The sequence below is a fragment of the Narcine bancroftii genome, chromosome 7 (assembly GCF_036971445.1).
Source record: "Narcine bancroftii isolate sNarBan1 chromosome 7, sNarBan1.hap1, whole genome shotgun sequence".
NCBI classification, from domain to species: Eukaryota; Metazoa; Chordata; class Chondrichthyes; order Torpediniformes; family Narcinidae; genus Narcine; species Narcine bancroftii.
In genome coordinates, this window is record NC_091475.1 from 214,856,930 (window position 1) to 214,879,527 (window position 22,598).

The window sequence follows — 22,598 nt, forward strand, 5'->3', positions numbered from 1 at the left end:
TTTTTTCATATGCCTGATTTAAATTAAGAATCCAACATAAATTCCTCATCATCTATATTAGGGGCATAAATATTAAAGTCCAACAGTCAGAATTTTTTTTGCAATTAACAATGAAAAGCCTACCAACTGACTCGATAACTGGTTCCAATTTAAAAGATAACTTTCTATTAATCAAAAGAGCTACTCCTCTTGCTTTTGAATTATGAGGGCACAGGATAATGTCGTTGAGATTGCCTTGTGTCAGAGTAGATAGAGTATATAGATATGTTTTTAGGAGATTTTTTGGGAAAGGTTTGTTAGAGTAGGTTACATAAAAACACTTTAAAACAGATCTTATTTGAAATACTGGAGCTCTGCTAATGCTAGACATATCTGGGCCTTCGAGCCTTTGCAAGAGTTTTGGAGAGTGCTCAGGAGACTTCACTAATGGATTGTTCATAAAAGGCAACAGATGTCAGAGCTGCTTCTGCTAGAGCTGTTCTACGAGGTTCATGTGGATTAGCAAGCAGAGAGTGTCAAACAGGCTTTCTCTCAGAGAGAGAGAGAGAGAGAGAGAGAAACAGAGACAGAGGTAACTTGTACAGTGTTACAGCCAACAGAATAAGACAAGCTGGCAAGCTTCTGGAAAGCCATTTGGAAGATGGCCTGGCCAAAGCCCTTATGTTCATGCAAGAGGAGAGGACTGGTTGTCTAATGTTTCATGGTGACCTGAAAGAGGTTATCATCTGGAGAACTCTGAAGAGGCAAGTTTCGTCAGCAAGACACTGGAGTGGCTGATTAAAAAGGAATCAGTTGTGGATGTCCTGGAACAACATATCTCTCTCTGAAAACCAAAAGAACCTTCCTGAGTGGTAACCATTTACCTTTCAAGCACCAAAGCCTGGTGAACTTTATAAATGTTCAATTCTGTGGACAGTATAAGAATTGCCTGCAACCAGTGAACTTGGAGGAGTGAGGTGAGAATGGACTGTAAACCAAAGAACTTTACTGGACTTACACACACATTACATATATGTGCGCTTGGAATTTGAAGGGGGTTAAGTTAGGCTAAATAAGTTATTTATGATAAATTAAAGTTTTATTCTATTTTCATGTTTATTGATAAATAAAAGTAACTTTTGTTTAAGTAACCATTTTCTTGGTGCTGGGTTTTGTGGTCCTCTGGGCTCATAACAGCCTATAATCCCCACAAAGTCTCCAACCTCCTGTGGCTTTGGGCACCATGTGTAGCGGGGAAACCCATGGACTATCAGACCTGTGTATGATTCCAAGTTCCTCCATTTTGTGGAACTCTTGTTTTGCAAGCCACAACTTGTTGGGTGGCAGGTAAATACTCATATCAATACTCATAACCACTTACAGGACAGAACAGGCCAGTTTGTCCCTACTAGTCCATGCTGTAACAAATCCCCACCCTCAGGTATATAGAGGAGGTCCTTGGGTGAGGATGTGGTGTGTGATACCATGTTTGGGTGTGGCAGTGGAGAACTGGGGAGTGACAATGTCCGGAAACTCCACAAGAAGTTTGGTGAATTGGTTGTTCGAGTACTCCACAGTGTCTAGGTGTGGGGTGGGTAGTTTGGCTTTTCTGAGGCAGGAAGTCTGGAACATTGTGGTTTTCACCAACTTGCGCCCTTTTAAGTTCCCTATCAGTGAGTGGGCTCTGAGGAAGTTGGCACCCAGCAATGGCCGGGTCACAGCAGCAAGAATGAACCTCCATGTGAACTTATTGTCGCCAAATTTCAGGGGTATAGTCCATGTACGAATTGAACTGTTATTCACCACAATGAGCACCGGACCCATGCTCTTGGTACAGGTGTCAAAGCCCAAAGGAGGAAGGACATTAACCTGCACACTCGTGTCAACTAGAAATTTGCTTTGGGAGAGTTCGTCCCAGACATAGAGTAGGCTGTTACAGTGACCAGCCACCGTAACCATTAGTGACGACTGGCAATGGCTTTTCCCCAGAAAATTGAAAGGGAGTGGGCAGCGGCGAGCTCCAGAACTCCAGCGTGGATGGTAAAAACACCAGGTAGTTGTCACGGAGTCGTGCTTGTCCAGGGGAACATGTTCCCTCGTCGCTGGTACTCGTGGAACCTGGGCCTTTGGGTGTTAATTTCTGTGGGCCTTGCACCTTGATGTTTTGCCACAGGATGTCTGCACAGGAGGCCACTGTTGGAGGTTTATCAAAGCCCTTGTCAGCCAACATGAGCTGGATGTCTACTGACGTATGCTCTAAAGAACAAGTAAAGCCTATGGGCATCTGCCAGCGCCAACACGTCGATCTTTAACTCCAAAGGGGTGCGGTTCCTCAGCCCATTGATATGGAGGAAATGATCAGAAGTAGTCGTTTCGAAGTTCAGTAAAAGTCATTTACTCAAACAGTCATGCGCAGCTTTTTAAAACACCACGCGTTTCAAATGACGTTATGACACAACTCGGAACCTCCCGAGCTGGTTGGACTAAGTCTCCAGTGAGCCGCTACAAGGACCACCATTGTTTGTGATATATAGTGATTTGGATGAAAGGTAATGAGGTAGTGACGGTCAGTGGTGGTGAGTTTGTAGGTGATACAAAGATTAGTGGAGTTGTGGACAATGTAGAGGGATATCAAAGAATCCAACAGGATCGGTCCAGAAATGGCAGATGGAGTTTAATCTGGACAAGTATGAGGTGTTGCACTTTGGGGAGGTCAAATGTAAAGGGAATATCTACAGTTAATGGTGGGATTTTTAAACGTTCATGTTCGTGACTGTACACATCCAACCAGACCAAGCAGCATTTCTCTGCTCCACAGTGCGCACACGTAATACACAGAGCATAAAAAAATCACATATGTACACAAAGATATAATTGAAAATAAATATATGTAAATATTTTGGGATGATTCACTATGTTATAGGATACTGATCATCAATCTCACAGGCTGCAGGAAGAAGCTATTCCCCAGCCTGGCAGTCCAATGTGTTGATGTGCAGAGGGCTCTGGGGGTCCAGGTCCAAAGATCATAGAAAGTGGCCACACACGTCGATTGGGTGGTGAAGAAGGCGTGTGGTCTGCTGGACTTCGTTGGGTGGGGAATTGAGTATAAAAGTGAGGAAGCCAGGTTGCAGCGATATAAACTATGGTTAGACTACATGTGGACACTGTGTAATTCTGGTCGGCCTGCCAGGGACCGGCCTGCCAGGGGCCAGGGGTAGGGGGCTGGGACGGCCTGCCGGGGGCCAGGGCTAGGGGGCTGGGACGGCCTGCCGGGGGCCAGGGGCTGGGACGGCCTGCCGGGGGCCAGGGGCTGGGACGGCCTGCCGGGGGCCAGGGGCTGGGACGGCCTGCCGGGGGCCAGGGGTAGGGACGGCCTGCCGGGGGCCAGGGGTAGGGACGGCCTGCCGGGGGCCAGGGGTAGGGACGGCCTGCCGGGGGCCAGGGGTAGGGACGGCCTGCCGGGGGCCAGGGGTAGGGACGGCCTGCCGGGGGCCAGGGGTAGGGACGGCCTGCCGGGGGCCAGGGATAGGGATGGCCTGCCGGGGGCCAGGGGTAGGGACGGCCTGCCGGGGGCCAGGGGTAGGGACGGCCTGCCGGGGGCCAGGGGTAGGGACGGCCTGCCGGGGGCCAGGGGCCAGGGGTAGGGACGGCCTGCCGGGGGCCAGGGGCCAGGGGTAGGGACGGCCTGCTGGGGGCCAGGGGTAGGGGAGGGTATAGATGCAATAGTGGTGTTTAAGACTGATTTCCTGTGAGTGGAGGGAGGATGGTGGGGTGCGCCTGGAGGAAAGTAGAGCAGTCATCTTGCCAGGTGGTGGAGAGACTCGCCTCACCAAAAGGGCCTGTTGGTCAGAGTTGGAAGCTGGTTGGAGACATTTTGATGGTTGGAAGTCAGAAGCTCCAGCTCAAGGAAGGTCAGAATGAGAGTCTGGTCTCCTTCTTAGAAAAAAGAGCAGCACGTGAACAGGGCCTAAGATATCTGCACTGTACATAAATGCCAATTTAAATTCAAACCATGTTCCCATTTACTGCGCAAAATCAGGCCAGTTCGACCCTACTAGTCCGTGCTGAACATGATCTCCCACCCAGTCCCACTGATCCAGCCCATAACCATCCACACCTCTCCCATCCATATACCTAACCAACTATCCTTGAATATTAACATCAATTTTGCTTCTACCATCACTGCCTGAAGTTTATTCCATACCCCCACCACCCTCAGCATAAAGAAATTTCCCCTCATGTTTCCCCTAAACATTTCCCCTTTTACTCTTAATCCATGCCTTCGTGTTTGAATATCACCCACTCTTGGTGGAAAATGCTTGTCCACATTGACTCTATCCGTCCACCTTATAATTTTGAAAACCTCTATCAAATCACCCCTCAACCTTCTACACTCCAGGGAATAAAGTCCCAGCCTGCTCAACAGTTCCCTGTAACTCAAACCCTGAAACCCCAGCAACATTCTCATAAAACCCCTCTCTATACTGGTTATATCCTTCCTGTAATTCGGCCACCAAAACTGCACACAATATTCCAAATTTGGCCTCACCAATGCCTTATACAATTTCTACATTACATCCCAACTCCTGTGTTCTATACTCTGATTTATGAAACCCACATACTAAATGCCTTCTTCACCACCTTATCCACATGTGATTCAACTTTCAGAGAATTATGTACCAAGACTCCTAAATCCATTTGTTCCACTGCACTCCTCAGTTGTCCACCATTTAACATGTATGACCTATTTTGATTAGTCCTACCAAAATGTAGGACCTCACATTATCAGTATTAAACTCCATCTGCCATCTTTCAGCCCACTCTTCCAACTGTCCTATATCACCCTGTCAGCTTTGATAATCTTCCTCACTGTCCACAACACTGCTAACCTTTATATCATCTGCAAATTTACTAATCCAATTTGCCACCCTATCATCTCTTCTTCTTTGGCTTGGCTTCGCGGACGAAGATTTATGGAGGGGGTAAATGACCACGTCAGCTGCAGGCTCGTTTGTGGCTGACAAGTCCGATGCGGGACAGGCAGACACGGTTGCAGTGGTTGCAGGGGAAAATTAGTTGGTTGGGGTTGGGTGTTGGGTTTTTCCTCCTTTGCCTTTTGTCAGTGAGGTGGGCTCTGCGGTCTTCTTCAAAGGAGGTTGCTGCCCGCTGAACTGTGAGGCGCCAAGATGCACGGTTTGAGGCGATATCAGCTCACTGGCGGTGGTCAATGTGGCAGGCACCAAGAGATTTCTTTAGGCAGTCCTTGTACCTTTTCTTTGGTGCACCTCTGTCACGGTGGCCAGTGGAGAGCTCGCCATATAACACGATCTTGGGAAGGCGATGGTCCTCCATCCTGGAGACGTGACCCACCCAGCGCAGCTGGATCTTCAGCAGCGTGGACTCGATGCTGTCGACCTCTGCCATCTCGAGTACTTCGACGTTAGGGATGAAAGCGCTCCAATGGATGTTGAGGATGGTGCGGAGACAACGCTGGTGGAAGCGTTCTAGGAGCCGTAGGTGATGCCGGTAGAGGACCCATGATTCGGAGCCGAACAGGAGTGTGGGTATGACAACGGCTCTGTATACGCTTATCTTTGTGAGGTTTTTCAGTTGGTTGTTTTTCCAGACTCTTTTGTGTAGTCTTCCAAAGGTACTATTTGCCTTGGCGAGTCTGTTGTCTATCTCGTTGTCAATCCTTGCATCTGATGAAATGGTGCAGCCGAGATAGGTAAACTGGTTGACCGTTTTGAGTTCTGTGTGCCCGATTGAGATGTGGGGGGGCTGGTAGTCATGGTGGGGAGCTGGCTGATGGAGGACCTCAGTTTTCTTCAGGCTGACTTCCAGGCCAAACATTTTGGCAGTTTCCGCAAAACAGGACGTCAAGCGCTGAAGAGCTGGCTCTGAATGTTTATATATATGTATATATATATATATATGTATGTATATATATATATGTATGTATATATATATGTATGTATGTATATATATGGCCACAAACGAGCCTGCAGCTGACGTGGACTTTTTACCCCCTCCATAAATCTTCGTCCGCGAAGCCAAGCCAAAGAATGTATATATATATGTATGTATATATATATATGTATGTATGTATATATATGTATGTATATGTATGTATGTATATATATGTATGTATATGTATGTATGTATATATATATATATATATATACGGCAGGGAGTCAGAGGAGGTGCTTGGAGAGAGTCGGGCTGTGAATCAGAGGAGGAGGAGCTTGCTGAAAGTGACAGGGTTAATTGGTCAAGGGGCCAATAAAAGGAGTGAAAGGGGAGGGAGTGGCCAGCGAGGGGTGGAGCAGTGAAGGGGTGGAGCAGTGAAGGGGTGGAGCAGTGAAGGGGTGGAGCAGTGAAGGGGTGGAGCAGTGAAGGGGTGGAGCAGTGAAGGGGTGGAGCAGTGAAGGGGTGGAGCAGTGAAGGGGTGGAGCAGTGAAGGGGTGGAGCAGTGAAGGGGTGGAGCAGTGAAGGGGTGGAGCAGTGAAGGGGTGGAGCAGTGAAGGGGTGGAGCAGTGAAGGGGTGGAGCAGTGAAGGGGTGGAGCAGTGAAGGGGTGGAGCAGTGAAGGGGTGGAGCAGTGAAGGGGTGAGACTTCCTGGCTTTGGCTTATCAGGCTTCGGCGAAAGCACGCAAGGAGAAAATGTAAGCCGAGTTATTTGCCTTTGTATTCAGAGTCATGCCAATAGGGCTAGTGCTCTGTACTGGGTGTCAGATGTGGGAACAGTGGGTGACCTTCACCCTCCCAAATGGCCACATCTGCACCAGGTGTACCGAGATGCAGTTACTAAGGGAGCGAATTAGGGATATGGAGTTGCAGATTGATGACCTGCGGCTTGTAAGGGAGAGTGAGGAGTTAATCGACTCAACTTTCAGGGTGATAAATACTCCAGAACCCGTGTCAGGTCAGTGGGAAACCGTCAGGGGGGGAATGAAAAATGCGAGAAAAATGGAGAGCACACCAGTGACTATCCCACTCAGCAACAGTTATGTTGTGTTGGATTCTGTTGAGGGAGATGACCGGACAGAAGATGGCCACGGGCACCAGGTCAATGGCAATGAGCCTGGCAGAGTGGTGCAAAAGAAAAGGAAAAGGAGAAATGCAGTAGTTATTGGGGACTCCATTGTCAGGGGTACAGACAGGAGGGTCTGTAGGCCAGATAAGTATACCCGCATGGTGTGCTGCCTCCCTGGTGCAAGGGTACGAGATATCACAAATCGGGTCCAAAATATTCTGAGAGGAGAGGGAGAGCAGCCTGATGTCTTGGTACATGTGGGTACAAACGACATTGACAAGAAAAGGGAGGAGGTAATGAAAAGGGATTACAGTGAACTGGGACGAAAGCTGAAAGACAGGAACGCTAGGGTGGTGATCTCGGGATTACTACCTGTTCCAAATGCAAGTGATGAAAAGAATGTAAGGATAAGGAAAATGAACGTGTGGCTGAGGGGCTGGTGTACAGGGCAAGGATTTGGCTTCTTGGATCATTGGGATCTCTTTTGGGGAAGGCATGATCTTTACAAGAGGGTCGGGTTGCACCTAAATCCAAAAGGTGTCAACATTTTGGCAAGTATGTTTGGTACAGCAGTGGGGCAAGGTTTAAACTAATTTGGCAGGGGTATGGGAACCAGAGTGATAGGGAAAAGGGTAGGGAAGATAAAGTAATGGGCAGGAAAAGTAAACTAGGAAAAGTAATGTTGGGAGTAGAAAGTAAAAAAATCAGATGGTGCAGTGAGTTTTCGGGTCAATGATATTGTTAAGAAAATTACAAAGAAAAATAGTGGGCAGAAAAATCAAAAGAAAAGGTTACAGAAGTCGCTAGATATTAAAAGGACAAAGAGCATAAGGGCACTTTATCTGAATGCCCGCAGTATTAGAAATAAGGTTAGTGAACTTGAGGCGCAAATCGGTACCCATGCCTATGATTGGGTAGCTACCACGGAAACATGGCTACAAGGTGACCCTAAATGGGAATTAAACGTTCAAGGGTATCAGGTGGTGCAAAGAGATAGACAGGATGGTAAGGGAGGTGGAGTTGCACTCTTAATCAAAGATGAGCTCCAGGAAGTAGTGAGGGATGATATAAGATCTAAAGAGCAGAATGTTGAGTCCATTTGGGTAGAGATAAAGAATAACAAAGGGAAAAAATTATTGGTGGGTGTTATCTATCGCCCACCAAATAACAATAGTTTAGTGGCACAGGAAATAGAGAGATAAGTGAGCCATGTAATAATGATATGGCAGTAGTCATGGGGGACTTTAACTTCTACATAGATTGGGAAAATCAAGTTGGTCGTGGGAGTCTGGAAGAGGACTTCATAGAATGCATCCGCGATAACTTTCTTGAGCAGCATGTTAAGGAACCCACAAGAGAAAATGCTCTCCTGGATCTCGTGTTGTGCAATGAGATAGGTAGAATAAATGATGTAATAGTCAGAGACCATCTGGGAAATAGCGTTTCTCATTCAGATGGAAGGGGAAATAGTTCGATCTAAAACTAATATATTATGCTTCAACAGGGGTGACTACCAGGAGTCACGTGATGGAGTAGTGGCCGGACGGTGAACTCCAGCCCTCTCCAGAAAAGTCGGGAAAAACAAAAGAAAACACAAAGGCACAGAAATAAAAGTTACAGAAAAGTGAGTATAAAGGTGGAAAGAAGATGGTGACAAAAAAAGAAAAATCGAAAGCAACGGTAAGAAGAGAGGAAGAGAAGACAAAGGAGGAAAAAGGTGAAGGCCTTACCTGTCCGAAGAGGCCCGCTGCGGAGAGAGAAACCCGCTCCCTCAGGTCGGTAAATAATGGACTACAAAAATGGCTCGCTGAGCCGAGTAAAAGTGCGCAACCGCGCATGCGCGAGGAGTCGCGCATGCGCGATGCGCATGAAAAAAAACACACCGACGGGAGGGGGGACCAGCTGGGGAGTCGATCTCCACAGCCGGCAACGACAGCTGCAGAACACCTGCAGCAAGAAGAGACCACAGAAGACAATAGAAACAAGAAAGAAGAGGAGGAAAGAGCACCAAAGAAACAACAGATGGCCAACCCAGAGGAAGAAGAAGAGGAAGAATACAGTGAAATAGAAGAAGGGAAAGGCAAGGTAAAGGATATACTTGCTCTTATTAAAGGATACATGGAGTCATTTAAAGAATGGCAAACACAGGAATTTAAGGATTTAAGAAAAAGAATAAACAACACAGAAGAGAAAATAAATAAAATGGAGATGACTTTAACAGAAATGGGAAAGAAAATGGACAAGATGGAAGAGCGGGCAGTAGCAGCAGAAATGGAGGTAGAAGACTTAAAAAAGAAATTGGAGAAATCTAATAAAAAAACTAAAGAGACACAAGAACTACTAGCTCAAAAAATAGATACAATGGAAAACCATAACAGAAGAAATAACATAAAGATAGTGGGCCTTAAGGAAGATGAAGAAGGCAAGAATATGAGGGAGTTTATAAAAGAGTGGATCCCTAAGACCCTAGGATGTCCTGAACTACAGCAAGAAATGGAAATAGAAAGGGCACATAGAGTATTGGCCTCTAAACCACAACCACAACAAAAACCAAGATCTATTGTAGTAAAATTCCTAAGATATACTACAAGAGAAAAGGTACTGGAGAAGACAATGGAAAAAGTAAGAGAGGGCAACAAACCACTGGAGTATAAAGGGCAAAAAATCTTCATTTATCCAGATATAAATTTTGAACTCCTAAAGAAGAGAAAAGAGTTCAATACAGCAAAAGCGATTTTATGGAAGAAAGGGTATAAATTTATACTAAAGCATCCAGCGGTATTGAAAATATTTATTCCAGGACAACAAAACAGACTATTCTCGGATCCAGAAGAAGCACGAAAATTTGCAGAACAATTACAAAAATAGACTGAGGGAGGAAGACGGGTAATGAGAGTTAAAATGATCACGATTGATATGTATGTGGGTAAAGACAAAAATAGACTGAGGGATGAAGACGGGTAATGAGAGTAAAAATGATCACGATTGATATGTATGTGGGTAAAGAGGTATAAGAGTGAATAGAGACAATGTGCATACGTGAATGTATCTGTACTTAGAGGAAAATATAGATAGTATAGACAAGAATTAATAAGGGAAGGTAATGGAATAGAGAGAATAAGGAGGGAACTAAAAGAGTGACCTTTGTGACATATGAAAAGTGAAATCTTTTCTGGGGGGGGCGGGGTGAGGGGAAATAGCGGTCACTGCAAAATCAATTGACGCTTGCGAGTGGATTCGCAAATCCAAATGGAGAGGGGAGATGTGGTTGTCCGACAAGGGATAAAGGACAACTCAGGAGGGGAAGGGGAGATTGGGGATAAATAAGATAGAAATAGGAGAATAAGGAAAATGTTGGATGTTGTAGGAATGTTGTCTTATAAAGAGTTGAAAATAAGAAAACAGAAATGGAAAAGGAGGAAAGGTAATGATGGAAAAACGGAAAGAGAAGATAAACAAAATATAAAAGGGCTACGCTGAACTATATGTCTTTAAATATTAATGGAATACATAACCAAATTAAAAGGAAGAAACTACTAAATTTAAATGAATAAATGTATTCCATTAGAAAAAATAACATATAGGTTAAAAAATAATATTGAAATATTCGAACAAGTATAGGAGCCTTACATTAAATACAATAGCGAAAACCTACCGGGGACAAACATTACCTAAGTTGATGGAAGGAGAAGGAAAGAAAAGAATGGACTCTGTAGAATTTCTGGTGTAATTTTGTTGAATGACAACATTGTCTGACTGGCTTAATGCAACCTAGATTGTATACCTAAAATGGATGAGAGGGGGGGGGGTGGGGGGGTGGTTTGGGAGGAAAGGGGGGGGGAGAAAAAGTCACTGTATATGTGTGAAAAAGAAATAGTGTATATCATGGCTAATGTGATTTATGGTGTGAAAAATAAAAAAATTTTAAAAAAAAACAGGGGTGACTACCATAGGATGAGGGAGGAGTTGGGCAGAGTGGACTGGGAGCACAGGCTCATTGAGGAAACTGTTGAGGAACAGTGGAAGATTTTCAAAGAAATATTTTGTAATGCTCAACAAAAATATATTCCAGTCAGGAAAAAGGGCAGCAAGGGAGGGAAAAATCAACCGTGGTTAACAAAGAAAATAAAGGAGAGCATAAAATTGAAGGCGCAGGTGTACAAAGCTGCAAAGAGCAGTGGGAAACTGTCTCCTGTCTGTACCCCTGACAATGGAACTTTAAGAGACAACAAGGGGTTACAAAGCGGGTAATAAGAAATGGGAAAAAGGATTATGAAAGTAAATTGGCACAAAATATAAAAACAGAAAGCAAAAAATTTTATAAATATATAAAACGGAAGAGGGTGGCCAGAGTTAACATAGGACCCTTGGAGGATGAGAAAGGAAAACTGGTAGCAAAAAATGAGGAAATGGCCGAGGCATTGAACAAATATTTTGTGTCAGTCTTCACAGTGGAAGACACGTCCAGCATGCCCAAGAGCGAGTTAAGGATGCAAATGTTGGGGAGGGCCTTGATAAAGTAGTTGTTACAAAGGAAGTAGTGATGGAGAAACTAATGGGACTAAAGCCAGACAAATCACCTGGTCCTGATGATATGCATCCAAGGGTTCTGAAGGAAATGGCAGAAGTTATAGTTGATGCATTGGTGGTCATATCCCAAAATTCCTTGGATTCTGGGCAGGTCCCAGCAGACTGGAAGACAGCTTTTTAAGAAGGGATAGAGGCAGAAGACTGGAAATTATCGGCCAATTAGCTTGACGTCTGTCGTTGGAAAAATGCTTGAAGCCGTCATTAAAGATGAAATAGTGAAACTTTTGGAACGTAAGGGTTCAATCAGGCAGACGCAGCATGGTTTTAGAAAGGGAAGATCTTGTTTGACAAACTTGTTAGGATTCTTTGAGGATATAATGGGTGCGGTGGATAGAGGGGAACAGGTTGATGTTGTATATTTGGATTTCCAGAAAGCGTTTGATAAGGTGCCGCACAAGAGACTTCTCAGTAAGTTACAGGAAAGTGGAGTCCGGGTAAGTCTATTGGCCTGGATTGAAAATTGGTTGTCTGACAGGAGGCAGAGAGTCGGGAGAAGTGGGAGTTTTTCAGGTTGGCAGAGAGTGGTAAGTGGGGTGCCGCAGGGGTCAGTGTTAGGCCCACAACTGTTCATCATTTACATTGATGACTTGGAGGAGGGAACAAAATGTGGTGGAGCCAAGTTTGCGGATGACACCAAATTGAGTGGAAGAGCAAATTGTAATGAGGATGTGGAGAGTCTGCAGAGGGATAGAGTTAAGCTGGATGAGTGGGCAAAGGTCTGGCAGATGGAGTACAATGTTTTTTTTTTATTTTTTATTTTTCACACCATAAACCACTTTAACCATGATACATACTTTTTCCTTTTCAAATATATACAGTGCCATTTCCTCCCCCCCCCCCTCCCTCCTCCCATCCCACCCTCCCTACCTCCCCCCTCCCATCCATTTAAAGTACAAAATCTAGGATACATTAAACCAGTCAAACAATGTTGTCATTCAATAAAAATAATCAAGAAATTCCACTGAGTCCATTCTTTTCATTTCCTTCTCCTTTCGTTAATTTACGTAGTGAATGTCCCCGGTAGGTTTTCTCTATTGTGTTTCATGTAAGGCTCCCATATTTGTTCAAATATTTCAATATTATTTCTTAAACTATATGTTATTTTTTCTAATGGAATACATTTATTCATTTCTATATACCATTGTTGTATTCTCAAATTATCTTCCGATTTTCAGGTTGACATAATACCTTTTTTTGCTACGGCTAGAGCTATCTTAACAAATCTTTTTTGTGCATCCTCCAAATCAATTCCAAATTCTTTGTTTTTTATGTTACTTAGGAGGAAGATCTCTGGGTTTTTTGGTATATTGTTTTCTGTAATTTTATTTAATATTTGGTTTAGATCTTCCCAAAATTTTTCTACTTTCTCACATGTCCAGATTGCATGAATTGTTGTTCCCATTTCTTTTTTACATCAAAAACATCTGTCAGATACTGTTGGGTCCCATTTATTTAACTTTTGAGGAGTAATGTATAGCCTGTGTATCCAGTTATATTGTATCATACGTAACCTCATATTTATTGTATTTCTCATCGTTCCAGAGCATAACTTCTCCCATGTTTCCTTTTTTATCTTTATATTTAAATCTTGTTCCCATTTTTGTTTAGTTTTACCATTTGTTTCCTCATTCTCCTTTTCTTGCAGTTTAATATACATATTTGTTATAAATCTTTTGATTATCATTGTGTCTGTGATCACATATTCAAAGTTACTTCCCTCTGGTAACCTCAGACTGCTTCCTAATTTGTCCTTCAAGTAGGATCTCAATTGGTAATATGCCAGCACTGTATCTTGAGTTATATTGTATTTATCTTTCATTTGTTCAAAGGATAATAATCTGTTTCCCGAAAAGCAATTTTCTATTCTTTTGATCCCTTTTTTCTCCCATTCTCTAAAGGAAAGGTTATCTATTGTAAAAGGGAGTAACTTATTTTGCGTCAATATTAGTTATGGTAATTGATAATTTGTTTTATTTCTTTCTACATGAATCTTCTTCCAAATATTGAGGAGATGCTGTAATACTGGAGAACTTCTATGTTGTACCAATTTTTCATCCCATTTATATAATATGTGTTCAGGTATCTTTTCCCCTATTTTATCTAATTCTAATCTCGTCCAATCTGGCTTTTCCCTTGTTTGATAAAAATCTGATAGGTATCTTAATTGTGCGGCTCTATAATAATTTTTAAAGTTTGGCAGTTGTAAGCCTCCTTGTTTATACCATTCTGTTAATTTATCTAGTGCTATCCTCGGTTTCCCCCCTTTCCATAAAAATTTCCTTATTATTTTCTTTAACTCCTTGAGGAATTTCTCTGTCAAGTGTATTGGCAATGCCTGAAATAGGTATAATATCCTTGGAAAAATGTTCATTTTAATACAGTTTATCCTTCCTATTAGTGTTAGTGGTAAATCTTTCCAATGCTCTAAATCGTCCTGTAATTTTTTCATTAGTGGATAATAATTGAGTTTATATAGTTGGCCGAGATTTTTATTTATAAGATACCTAGGTATCTTATTGCTTGCATTTGCCATCTGACTGGTGATTCCTTCTTAAATTTTGAGAAATCCGCATTATCCATAGGCATTGCTTCACTTTTATTTACGTTAATCTTGTAACCCGACACTTCTCCATATTCCTTCAATTTCTTATATAATTCTTTTATTGATAGTTCTGGTTCTGTTAAGTATACTATAACATCATCCGCAAATAAAATGATTTTATATTCCTTGTCTTTTATTTTTATCCCTTTTATATTATTTTCTGTTCTTATCAATTCTGCTAGTGGTTCTATATCTAACGCGAACAATAAAGGTGATAGTGGGCATCCCTGCCGTGTTGACCTGCTTAAGTTAAATTGCTTTGATATATATCCATTTACTGTCACTTTCGCCAATGGTCCCTTATATAATGCTTTAATCCAATTAATATACTTCTCTGGTAAACTGAATTTTTGCAATACTTTGAATAAATAATTCCATTCTACTCTGTCAAAGGCCTTCTCTGCGTCTAAAGCAACTGCTACTGTTGGTGCTTTACTCCCTTCTACTGCATGAATTAAGTTAATAAATTTACAAATATTGTCTGTTGTGCGTCTTTTTTTAATAAATCCAGTTTGGTCTAGATTTAACATTTTCGGTACATACTCTGCTAATCTGTTTGCTAATAGTTTAGCTATTATCTTATAATCTGTGTTAAGTAAAGATATTGGTCTATATGACGCTGGTGCGAGTGGATCTTTCCCTTGCTTTAGTATTACTGTAATTATTGCTGTTTTACATGAATCTGGTAAGCTTTGTGTTTTATCAATCTGGTTGATTACTTCCAGGAGGGGAGGAATTAATAAATCTTTAAATGTTTTGTAGAATTCTATTGGGAATCCATCCTCTCCTGGAGTTTTGTTATTTGGTAATTTTTTTATTATCTCTTATATTTCTACTATTCCAAATGGTTCTGTTAATTTATTTTGTTCCTCTATTTGTAGTTTTGGTAGTTCAATTTTAGTTAGAAATTCATCTATTTTCCCTTCTTTCCCTTCATTTTCAGTTTGGTATAATTGTTTGTAGAATTCTCTAAAGTTTTCCTTGATCTCCTTTGGATTATATGTGATTTGTTTGTCTTTTTTCCTTGATGCCAATACCATTTTCTTAGCTTGTTCTGTCTTAAGCTGCCATGCTAGAATTTTGTGCGTTTTTTCTCCTAGTTCATAATATTTCTGTTTTGTCTTCATTATGTTCTTCTCCACCTTATATGTTTGTAGTGTTTCATATTTTATTTTTTTATCTGCCAATTCTCTTCTTTTAGTTGTATCTTCCTTCATTGCTAATTCTTTTTCTATATTTACTATTTCCCTTTCCAACTGCTCTGTTTCCTGATTATAGTCCTTCTTCATCTTGGTTACATAGCTTATTATTTGCCCTCTGATGAACGCTTTCATTGCGTCCCATAGTATAAACTTATCTTTCACTGATTCCGTGTTTATTTCAAAATACATTTTAATTTGTCTTTCTATGAATTCTCTAAAATCCTGCCTTTTAAGTTACATGGAGTTTAATCTCCATCTATACATTCTTGGAGGGATGTCCTCTAACTCTATTGTCAATATCAAGGGCGAATGGTCCGATAATATTCTAGCTTTATATTCTGTTTTTCTTACTCTGTCCTGCATACGAGCTGATAACAAAAATAGGTCTATTCTTGAGTATGTTTTATGTCTACCCAAGTAATATGAATATTCCTTTTCCTTTGGGTGTTGTTTCCTCCATATATCCAAAAGTTGCATTTCTTCCATCGATTTAATTATAAATTTGGTTTCTTTGTTCTTTCTGTTAATTTTTTTCCCAGTTTTGTCCATATTTAAATCCAAATTCAGGTTGAAATCCCCTCCTGTTAATATGTTCCCTTGCGTATCTGTAATCTTCAAAAAAATATCTTGCATAAACTTTTGATCTTCTTCGTTAGGTGAATATACATTGAGTAGATTCCAAAACTCCGAATATATCTGACATTTTATCATTACATATCTCCCTGCTGGATCTATTATTTCCTCTTCTATTTTAATTGGCACATTTTTGCTAATTAATATAGCTACTCCTCTTGCTTTTGAATTATACGACGCTGCTGTTACGTGTCCTACCCAATCTCTCTTTAATTTTTTGTGCTCCAATTCAGTTAAATGTGTTTCTTGCACAAATGCTATATCAATTTTTTCTTTTTTCAGTAAATTTAGCAGTTTCTTCCTTTTAATTTGCTTATGTATTCCGTTAATATTTACAGTCATATAGTTCAGCGTAGCCATTTTATACTTTGTTTATCTTCCCTTTCCGTTTCTCCATCATTACCTTTCCTTCTTATCCATTTCTGCTTTCTTGTTTTGAACAGTTTATAAGACAACATTTCTAAAACATCAAATATTTTCCCTATACTCCTATTTAAAACTTCTTTAACCCCATTCTCCCCTCCCCCTCCTGAATTGTCCTTTATCCCTTGTCGGACAACCACATCTCCCCTCTCCATTTGGATTTGCGAATTCACTCGCAAACGTCAGCTGATTTTGCAGTGAACGTAACTCCTCCCCACCCATCCCCCCCTAGAAAAGATTTCAATTTTCATATGTAACAAAGGTCACTCTTTTAATTCCCTCCTTATTCCCTCTATTCCATTAACTTTTCTGGAGAAGGCTAGAGTTCCCCTACTGGCCACTACTCCATCACGTGACTCCCCTCCAGATGGAGTACAATGTTAGTAAGTGTGAGGTTATCCACTTTGGCAAGAAAAATAAAAGAGCTGAATATTATTTAAAGGGTGAAAAACTACAGCATGCTGTTGTGCAGAGGGACTTGGGAGGGCTTGTGCATGAATCGCAAAATGTTAGGTTGCAGGTGCAGCAGGTTATTAAGAAGACAAGTGGAATGTTGGCCTTCATCGCTAGAGGAATTGAATTCAGGAGTAGGGAGGTCATGTTGCAACTGTACAAGGTACTGGTGAGACCGCACCTGGAGTACTGAGTCCAGTTCTGGTCTCCATATTTGAGGAAGAATATACTGGCTTTGGAGACGGTCCAGAGGAGGTTTACTAGGTTGATCCCTGGGATGAAGGGGTTGACTTTTGATGAAAGATTAAATCGTCTAGGATTGTATTCGCTCAAGAATGAGAGGAGATGTTCTAGAAACATATAGGATTTTGAAGGGTATGGATAGGATAGATGTAGGAAGGTTTTTTGAACTCGCTGGGGAAACTAAAACGAGAGGACATAGTCTCAAGATTCGAGGGAGTAGATTTAGGACAGAGATGAGGAAAAATAGTTTTTCCTAGAGAGAAGTGAATGTTTGGAATTCTCTAACCAGGGAAGTGGTTGAGGCTGCCTCATTAAACATATTTAAAATTCGGTAGATAAATTTTTACATGATAGAGGAATTAGGGGATATGGGGAGAAGGCAGGTAGGTGGAGTTAGGTCATAAATTAGATCAGCCATGATTGTATTGAATGGCGGAGCAGGCTTGATGGGCCATTTTTGGCCGACTCCTGTTCCTACTTCCTATGTTCCTATGACAAACAGCAGTGGACCCAGTACTGATCCCTGAGCCAAATCCACTCGGCACCAGCCTCCAATTCGACAAACAATTTTCCACCACTACTCTCCAGCATCTTCCATCCAACCATTGTTGAATTCATTTCACTACTTCATCATTAATACCCAATGCTTCCACCTTCCTTACTAACCTCTTATGGGGAACCTTATTAAAAGCCTTACTAAAGTCCAAATAGACAACATCCACCACCTTCCCCTTATCAATCATTTTAGTAACTTCCTTGAAAAACTGTCTAAGATTTGTTAGACATGATCTACCACATACAAAACCATGCTGACTACTCCGAATCAATCCCTGTCTTTCCAAATCGTTGTATGTACAATCTCTAAGAACACGTTCCATTAAATCATCAGAATTGGAGGCCTACAATTAGCAGGTTTACTTTTGGATCCTTTTTTGAACAGCAGAACAACATGAGCCACCCTCCAGTCCTCCGGCACTGCTCCATGGCCAGTGACATTTTAAATATTTCTGTCAACCTGCCCCCCACCCCCCACCCCGCACTATTTTTTCACTAACTTCCCTCAGGATCCTAGGGAATATATTGTCGGGACCTGGGGATTTATCCACACTGACCTTTTTCAATATAGCCAACACTACCTCCTCATTAATCCTTATTTTCCATGAGCTCCCTACCATATTTCTTCACTTTATCTGGCTCAATATTCTTTTCCTTAGTGAATACTGAAGAAAAAATAAGTTTAAAATTTCAACCATCTCCTCTGCCTTCTCACAGAGCCTCTCTCTCCCCTCCCCCCACCCCCCCATCTTCAAAGGATCCATTTTTATCCCTCACTAATCTTTTACTTTTAATGTACCTATAGAAACCCTTTGGATTTATTTTACTTTTCCTGCCAAAGCAGCTTCATTTCTCCTTTTAGCAATTCTAATTTCCTTCTTAAGATTTCTTTTACACTCCTTATATTCCTCAACAGTTCATCCCTTCCTTGCTGTTTATTAACTGTTGTACACATCCCTCTTCCTCCAAACCAAGTTCCCAATATCTTTTGAAAACCAAGGCTCCCTACAGTTTCTATCCTTTCCTTTAACCCTCATGGGGATGTACCGACTCTGCACTCTTAGAGCTCCTTTGAATATCCTCCATTTATCAACTACATTCTTCCCTGAAAATAACTGAGAGTGGGAAAGATTCACTCGAGGGCATGGATTGAGAGTAAAAGGGGAAAAGTTTAAGGGAAACATAAGGGGGAATTTCTTCTCTCAGAGGGTGGTGGGGGTATGGAACAAACTTCCAGCAAAAGTAGGTAGGTATATGGATGAGAGAGGTGTGGATGGTTATGGGCCGGATCAGTGGGACTAGGTGGGAGAAAATGTTCAGCAGGGACTAGTAGGGCCAAACTGGTCTGTTTCTGTGCTGTAAATGGTTATATGGTTATCCCAATCCACACCCTCCAAATCTTTACTCATCCCCTCGAAATTTGCTTTCTTCCAATCAAGAATCTCAACCTTTGGTCCACCTCTATAATTTCCATTACAAAACTAATAGTATTGTGATTACTAGATCCAAAGTGTTCCCCAACGCAAACCTCTGTCACCTGACCTACCTCATTCCCCAATAGGAGATCCAATACTACCCCCCTCTTGTCAGTTCTATATATTTACTTAGTAAACTTTCCTGAACACACTTAACAAACTCTACCCAATCTAGCCCTCTTACTGTATGGGCGTCCCAGTTAATGTTCCGAAAGTTAAAATCTCCCACGACTACACATATCTGCAATCTCCTTACAAATCTGCTCCTTTAATTCCCTCAGCCCATTTGGTGGTATATAATACACTCCTATTAATGTATTCATGTCTCTGCCATTCCTCAATCTGACCCAAATAGCCTCGCTGGACGATCCCACCAAAACATCCTGCCACAGACCTGCTGTAATGTTCTCTCTAATAAGCGATGCAACGCCTCCACCTTTTATCCCCCCTGTTCTATCATGCCTAAAACAACGGAATCCTGGAATATTTAACTGCTAAACATGCCCTTCCTGCAACCAAGTTTCACTGAAGGCCACAATATCGTATTTCCATGTGGCCATCCATGCCTTAAGCTCATCCTCCTTATTTACAATGCTCCTTGCATTAAAATATACGCACTAAAAGAACTGTCCTCCACATAAACCCCTTTTGTTACCATTTACCTTTACCTCCTTCCCTCCTTCATTTATTTTTACATTCTGTTCCCTCCATTCCTTCCAATCTAGGTGTTCTTCCTCCCTAATTTCCGCACTCTCATTCTGATTCCCACGCCCCCCCCACCCCACCCCAAACTAGTTTAAACCCTCCCCAACAGCTCTAGCAAACCTGCCCACCAGGATACTGGTCTCTCTCCAGTTCAACTGTTCCTGACCTCCCACATCCTGCAATCGGAGCACTCAACTGCCTCCATCACCTGCTCCTCAATTTAAATTAGAGTAATTTAAATAAACTTTAAAAAAAGACTTATCAAACCTTACCTCACAGGGAACTCTTCCTCAGCCTTTGCTCATCGAAGCCTCTTGAGTCAAAGCCTTGAAGTCCCACTCCTTCACTACACCAATCGCTCACTGGGCCGCTCCTTTAGCAAACCCTGCATTTCATTGGTCCCTGCTAATTTACTTAATTTCCCAATTAACTTCTCCCAATAATCAATGACCAGCAGGCATCAGACTGAAGGCTTCTCACCAAGTGAACAGCAAGGTAAGCTGTCCTTCCCTTTTTAAATTCTCCCGCCCGACTAATGTTCCAGACTAGCCCACGAAGACCCCCACCCGACATTTAAAATCACCCGGGAAAATTAAATAAATAAATAAATTGCCCCTTAGTATTGAATGAATAAATAAACACCAGTAAATAACTATCAACAAACACCAGTAACAGATAATCAGCGACTCTTGTGGCTGAAGGCTCCTCACCAAGTGAACTCTGCTGTCTGCACAAGATCCATATCTCCCCATTCTCTTCACATTACCAGTGTCTAGGTTGATTGGGAAATGTGGGACAAGGAATGGTTAATTGAATTTAACATGGAGAAGTGTGAGGTGTGACATTTTGAGAAGATGAACCAAAGCAGGAGTTGTATGAGTTAGTAAAAGACATCATCTGGAGAGCATGGAGGGAGGGATTTAGGGCACTGAGTACAGTACTGAGGGGCACCTTCTTCACAGAGGGAAGTAGGTGTATGGAATGAGCTGCCAGAGGAAGTGGGAAAGGTGGGGACAATTACCTCTTTGATAGACATTTGGACAATTATGTGCATAGGAAAGGGTTAGAGGAATGGGGCTGAACACCCAGGACTAGGCGGAGAAGTTGGTTGACGAAGACCAGTTGTGCTGAATCACTTGGTCCTGTACTGTATAACCCTCTTGGGTTAGTGTAGCAGTTAGCACAGCATTGTTACAGTGCCCGCGACTCAGGTTTGAATCTGCTGCTGTCTGTAATGAGTTTGTACATTCTCCCCGTGTCTCCGTGGGTTTTCTCTGGGTGCCCCAGTTTCCTCCCACTCTCCAAAACTTATCGGGGTTGTAGGTAAATTGGTGTATTTGCGCAGCAGGGGCTTATAGGCTGGAAAGGCCTGTTACCGTGCGGTACGTCTAAATTGAAATAAATTTCAAATAAATTAAATTAGACTATGTGCCCCTGTGAAGATTCCCTGACCCTTGCTCCAGGGAGTCACAGAACATTCTGGATCTGTCTCTCAGCCACAAACAAATCCCATGACATTACTGCTCGGCCAGAGGTTTCCCTCTCCTGCTGGACATCGGAGCTGCCCATGGTGACACACGCCTCACCTCCGCTGCTTCATCCTGCCCCAATGTTTCCAAGACAGGGAGATGACCTCGGGGACCCCTGCACCACCTGTCCTCTGCTCCCTGGTTGTCAGCCATCTCCTCTTCTCTGCACCGGCAGTGGATTTTATTCTGACATTGTTCCTAACCTCAATCAATTCAGCTGAAAATGTGTTATCAGTGAATGAAGAGATGGGGACTACCTCGGGGGTAGACACAGACACAGAGGAAGTAGAGGGAGACTTGTTCGATGACATCCAGGCAGAGGAGGGTGCCGAGATGGACTGGGTCCCAGAGAAGATAACAGAGCAGCCGCCCAACAACCTCTGGGTGTGTCCCATCACCAGGAAGAACCTGGACCAGCAGCTGCTAACAGCAGCCATGAACGGTGAGGTCCCAGTAGCAGATGCTATGTCGAAGGCTGGAGCTCAGAGGGCAGGCTCACTATGGTCAGCAGCAGACACGGGTGCAGGCTGGGGGTGGTCCACAGAGGGACAGTGGAGGGGGGGTGATCCATGAGGGTGTTTGTGGAAAGGGGTGGTGGTCCATGAGGGGGACTGTAGAGAGGGTGGGGTTGGTCCATGAGGGGATCTGTGGAGAGGGTGGGGTTGGTCCATGAGGGGGTCTGCAGAGAGGGTGGGATTGGTCTGTGAGGGGGACTGTGGAGAGGGTGGGGTTGGACCATGAGGGGATCTGTGGAGAGGGTGGGGTTGGTCCACAGAAGACTGCAGAGAAGGTGGGTACTCCACAAAGGGAGGGGAGAAGGGGATGAAGAGGGGGGAAGGAGGAAGCGGACAGAGAAATAGATAGGATGTGGGTGAGAAGAAGGGAAGGGAGGGAAGGGGAGTGGGTGAAGGAGGAGGGGGAAAGAAGGGGGAGGAGGTGCTGGGGAGGATGAAGGAATAGGGTAGGAAGGATGTGGAGGGGGAAGATGAGGGGGAAAGGAGGGGGTGGAAGGAGGAAGGGGAAAGAGGAAGGAAGGAAGGACAGGAGGTGGGTGTGAAGGTGAGTGGGGGAAGAAGGGGAGAGTGGAGAATAGGAGGTGCTGGGAAGGAAGGAGGGGTGGAAGGTGAAAAGAAGGGGAGGGAGTAAAGGGTTTGGGTTGACAGGTGTTTC

General features: G+C 42.9%; 1 protein-coding gene across 5 annotated transcripts in view; it reads left to right on the forward strand.

Annotated features, from left to right (window-relative positions):
- Positions 1-22,598, forward strand: part of LOC138739703 (dynein heavy chain domain-containing protein 1) — a 194,564-nt gene that overhangs the window by 116,036 nt on the left and 55,930 nt on the right. For all 5 annotated transcript variants that reach the window (XR_011342368.1, XR_011342369.1, XM_069892290.1 and 2 more), the window contains exon 33: positions 21,664-21,870. Coding sequence is in view for 3 of the 5 variants with exons in the window: in XM_069892290.1 (XP_069748391.1) it covers positions 21,664-21,870 (207 nt within the window). In the remaining 2 variants the exon portion in view is untranslated. The remainder of the gene's footprint in view (positions 1-21,663; positions 21,871-22,598) is intronic.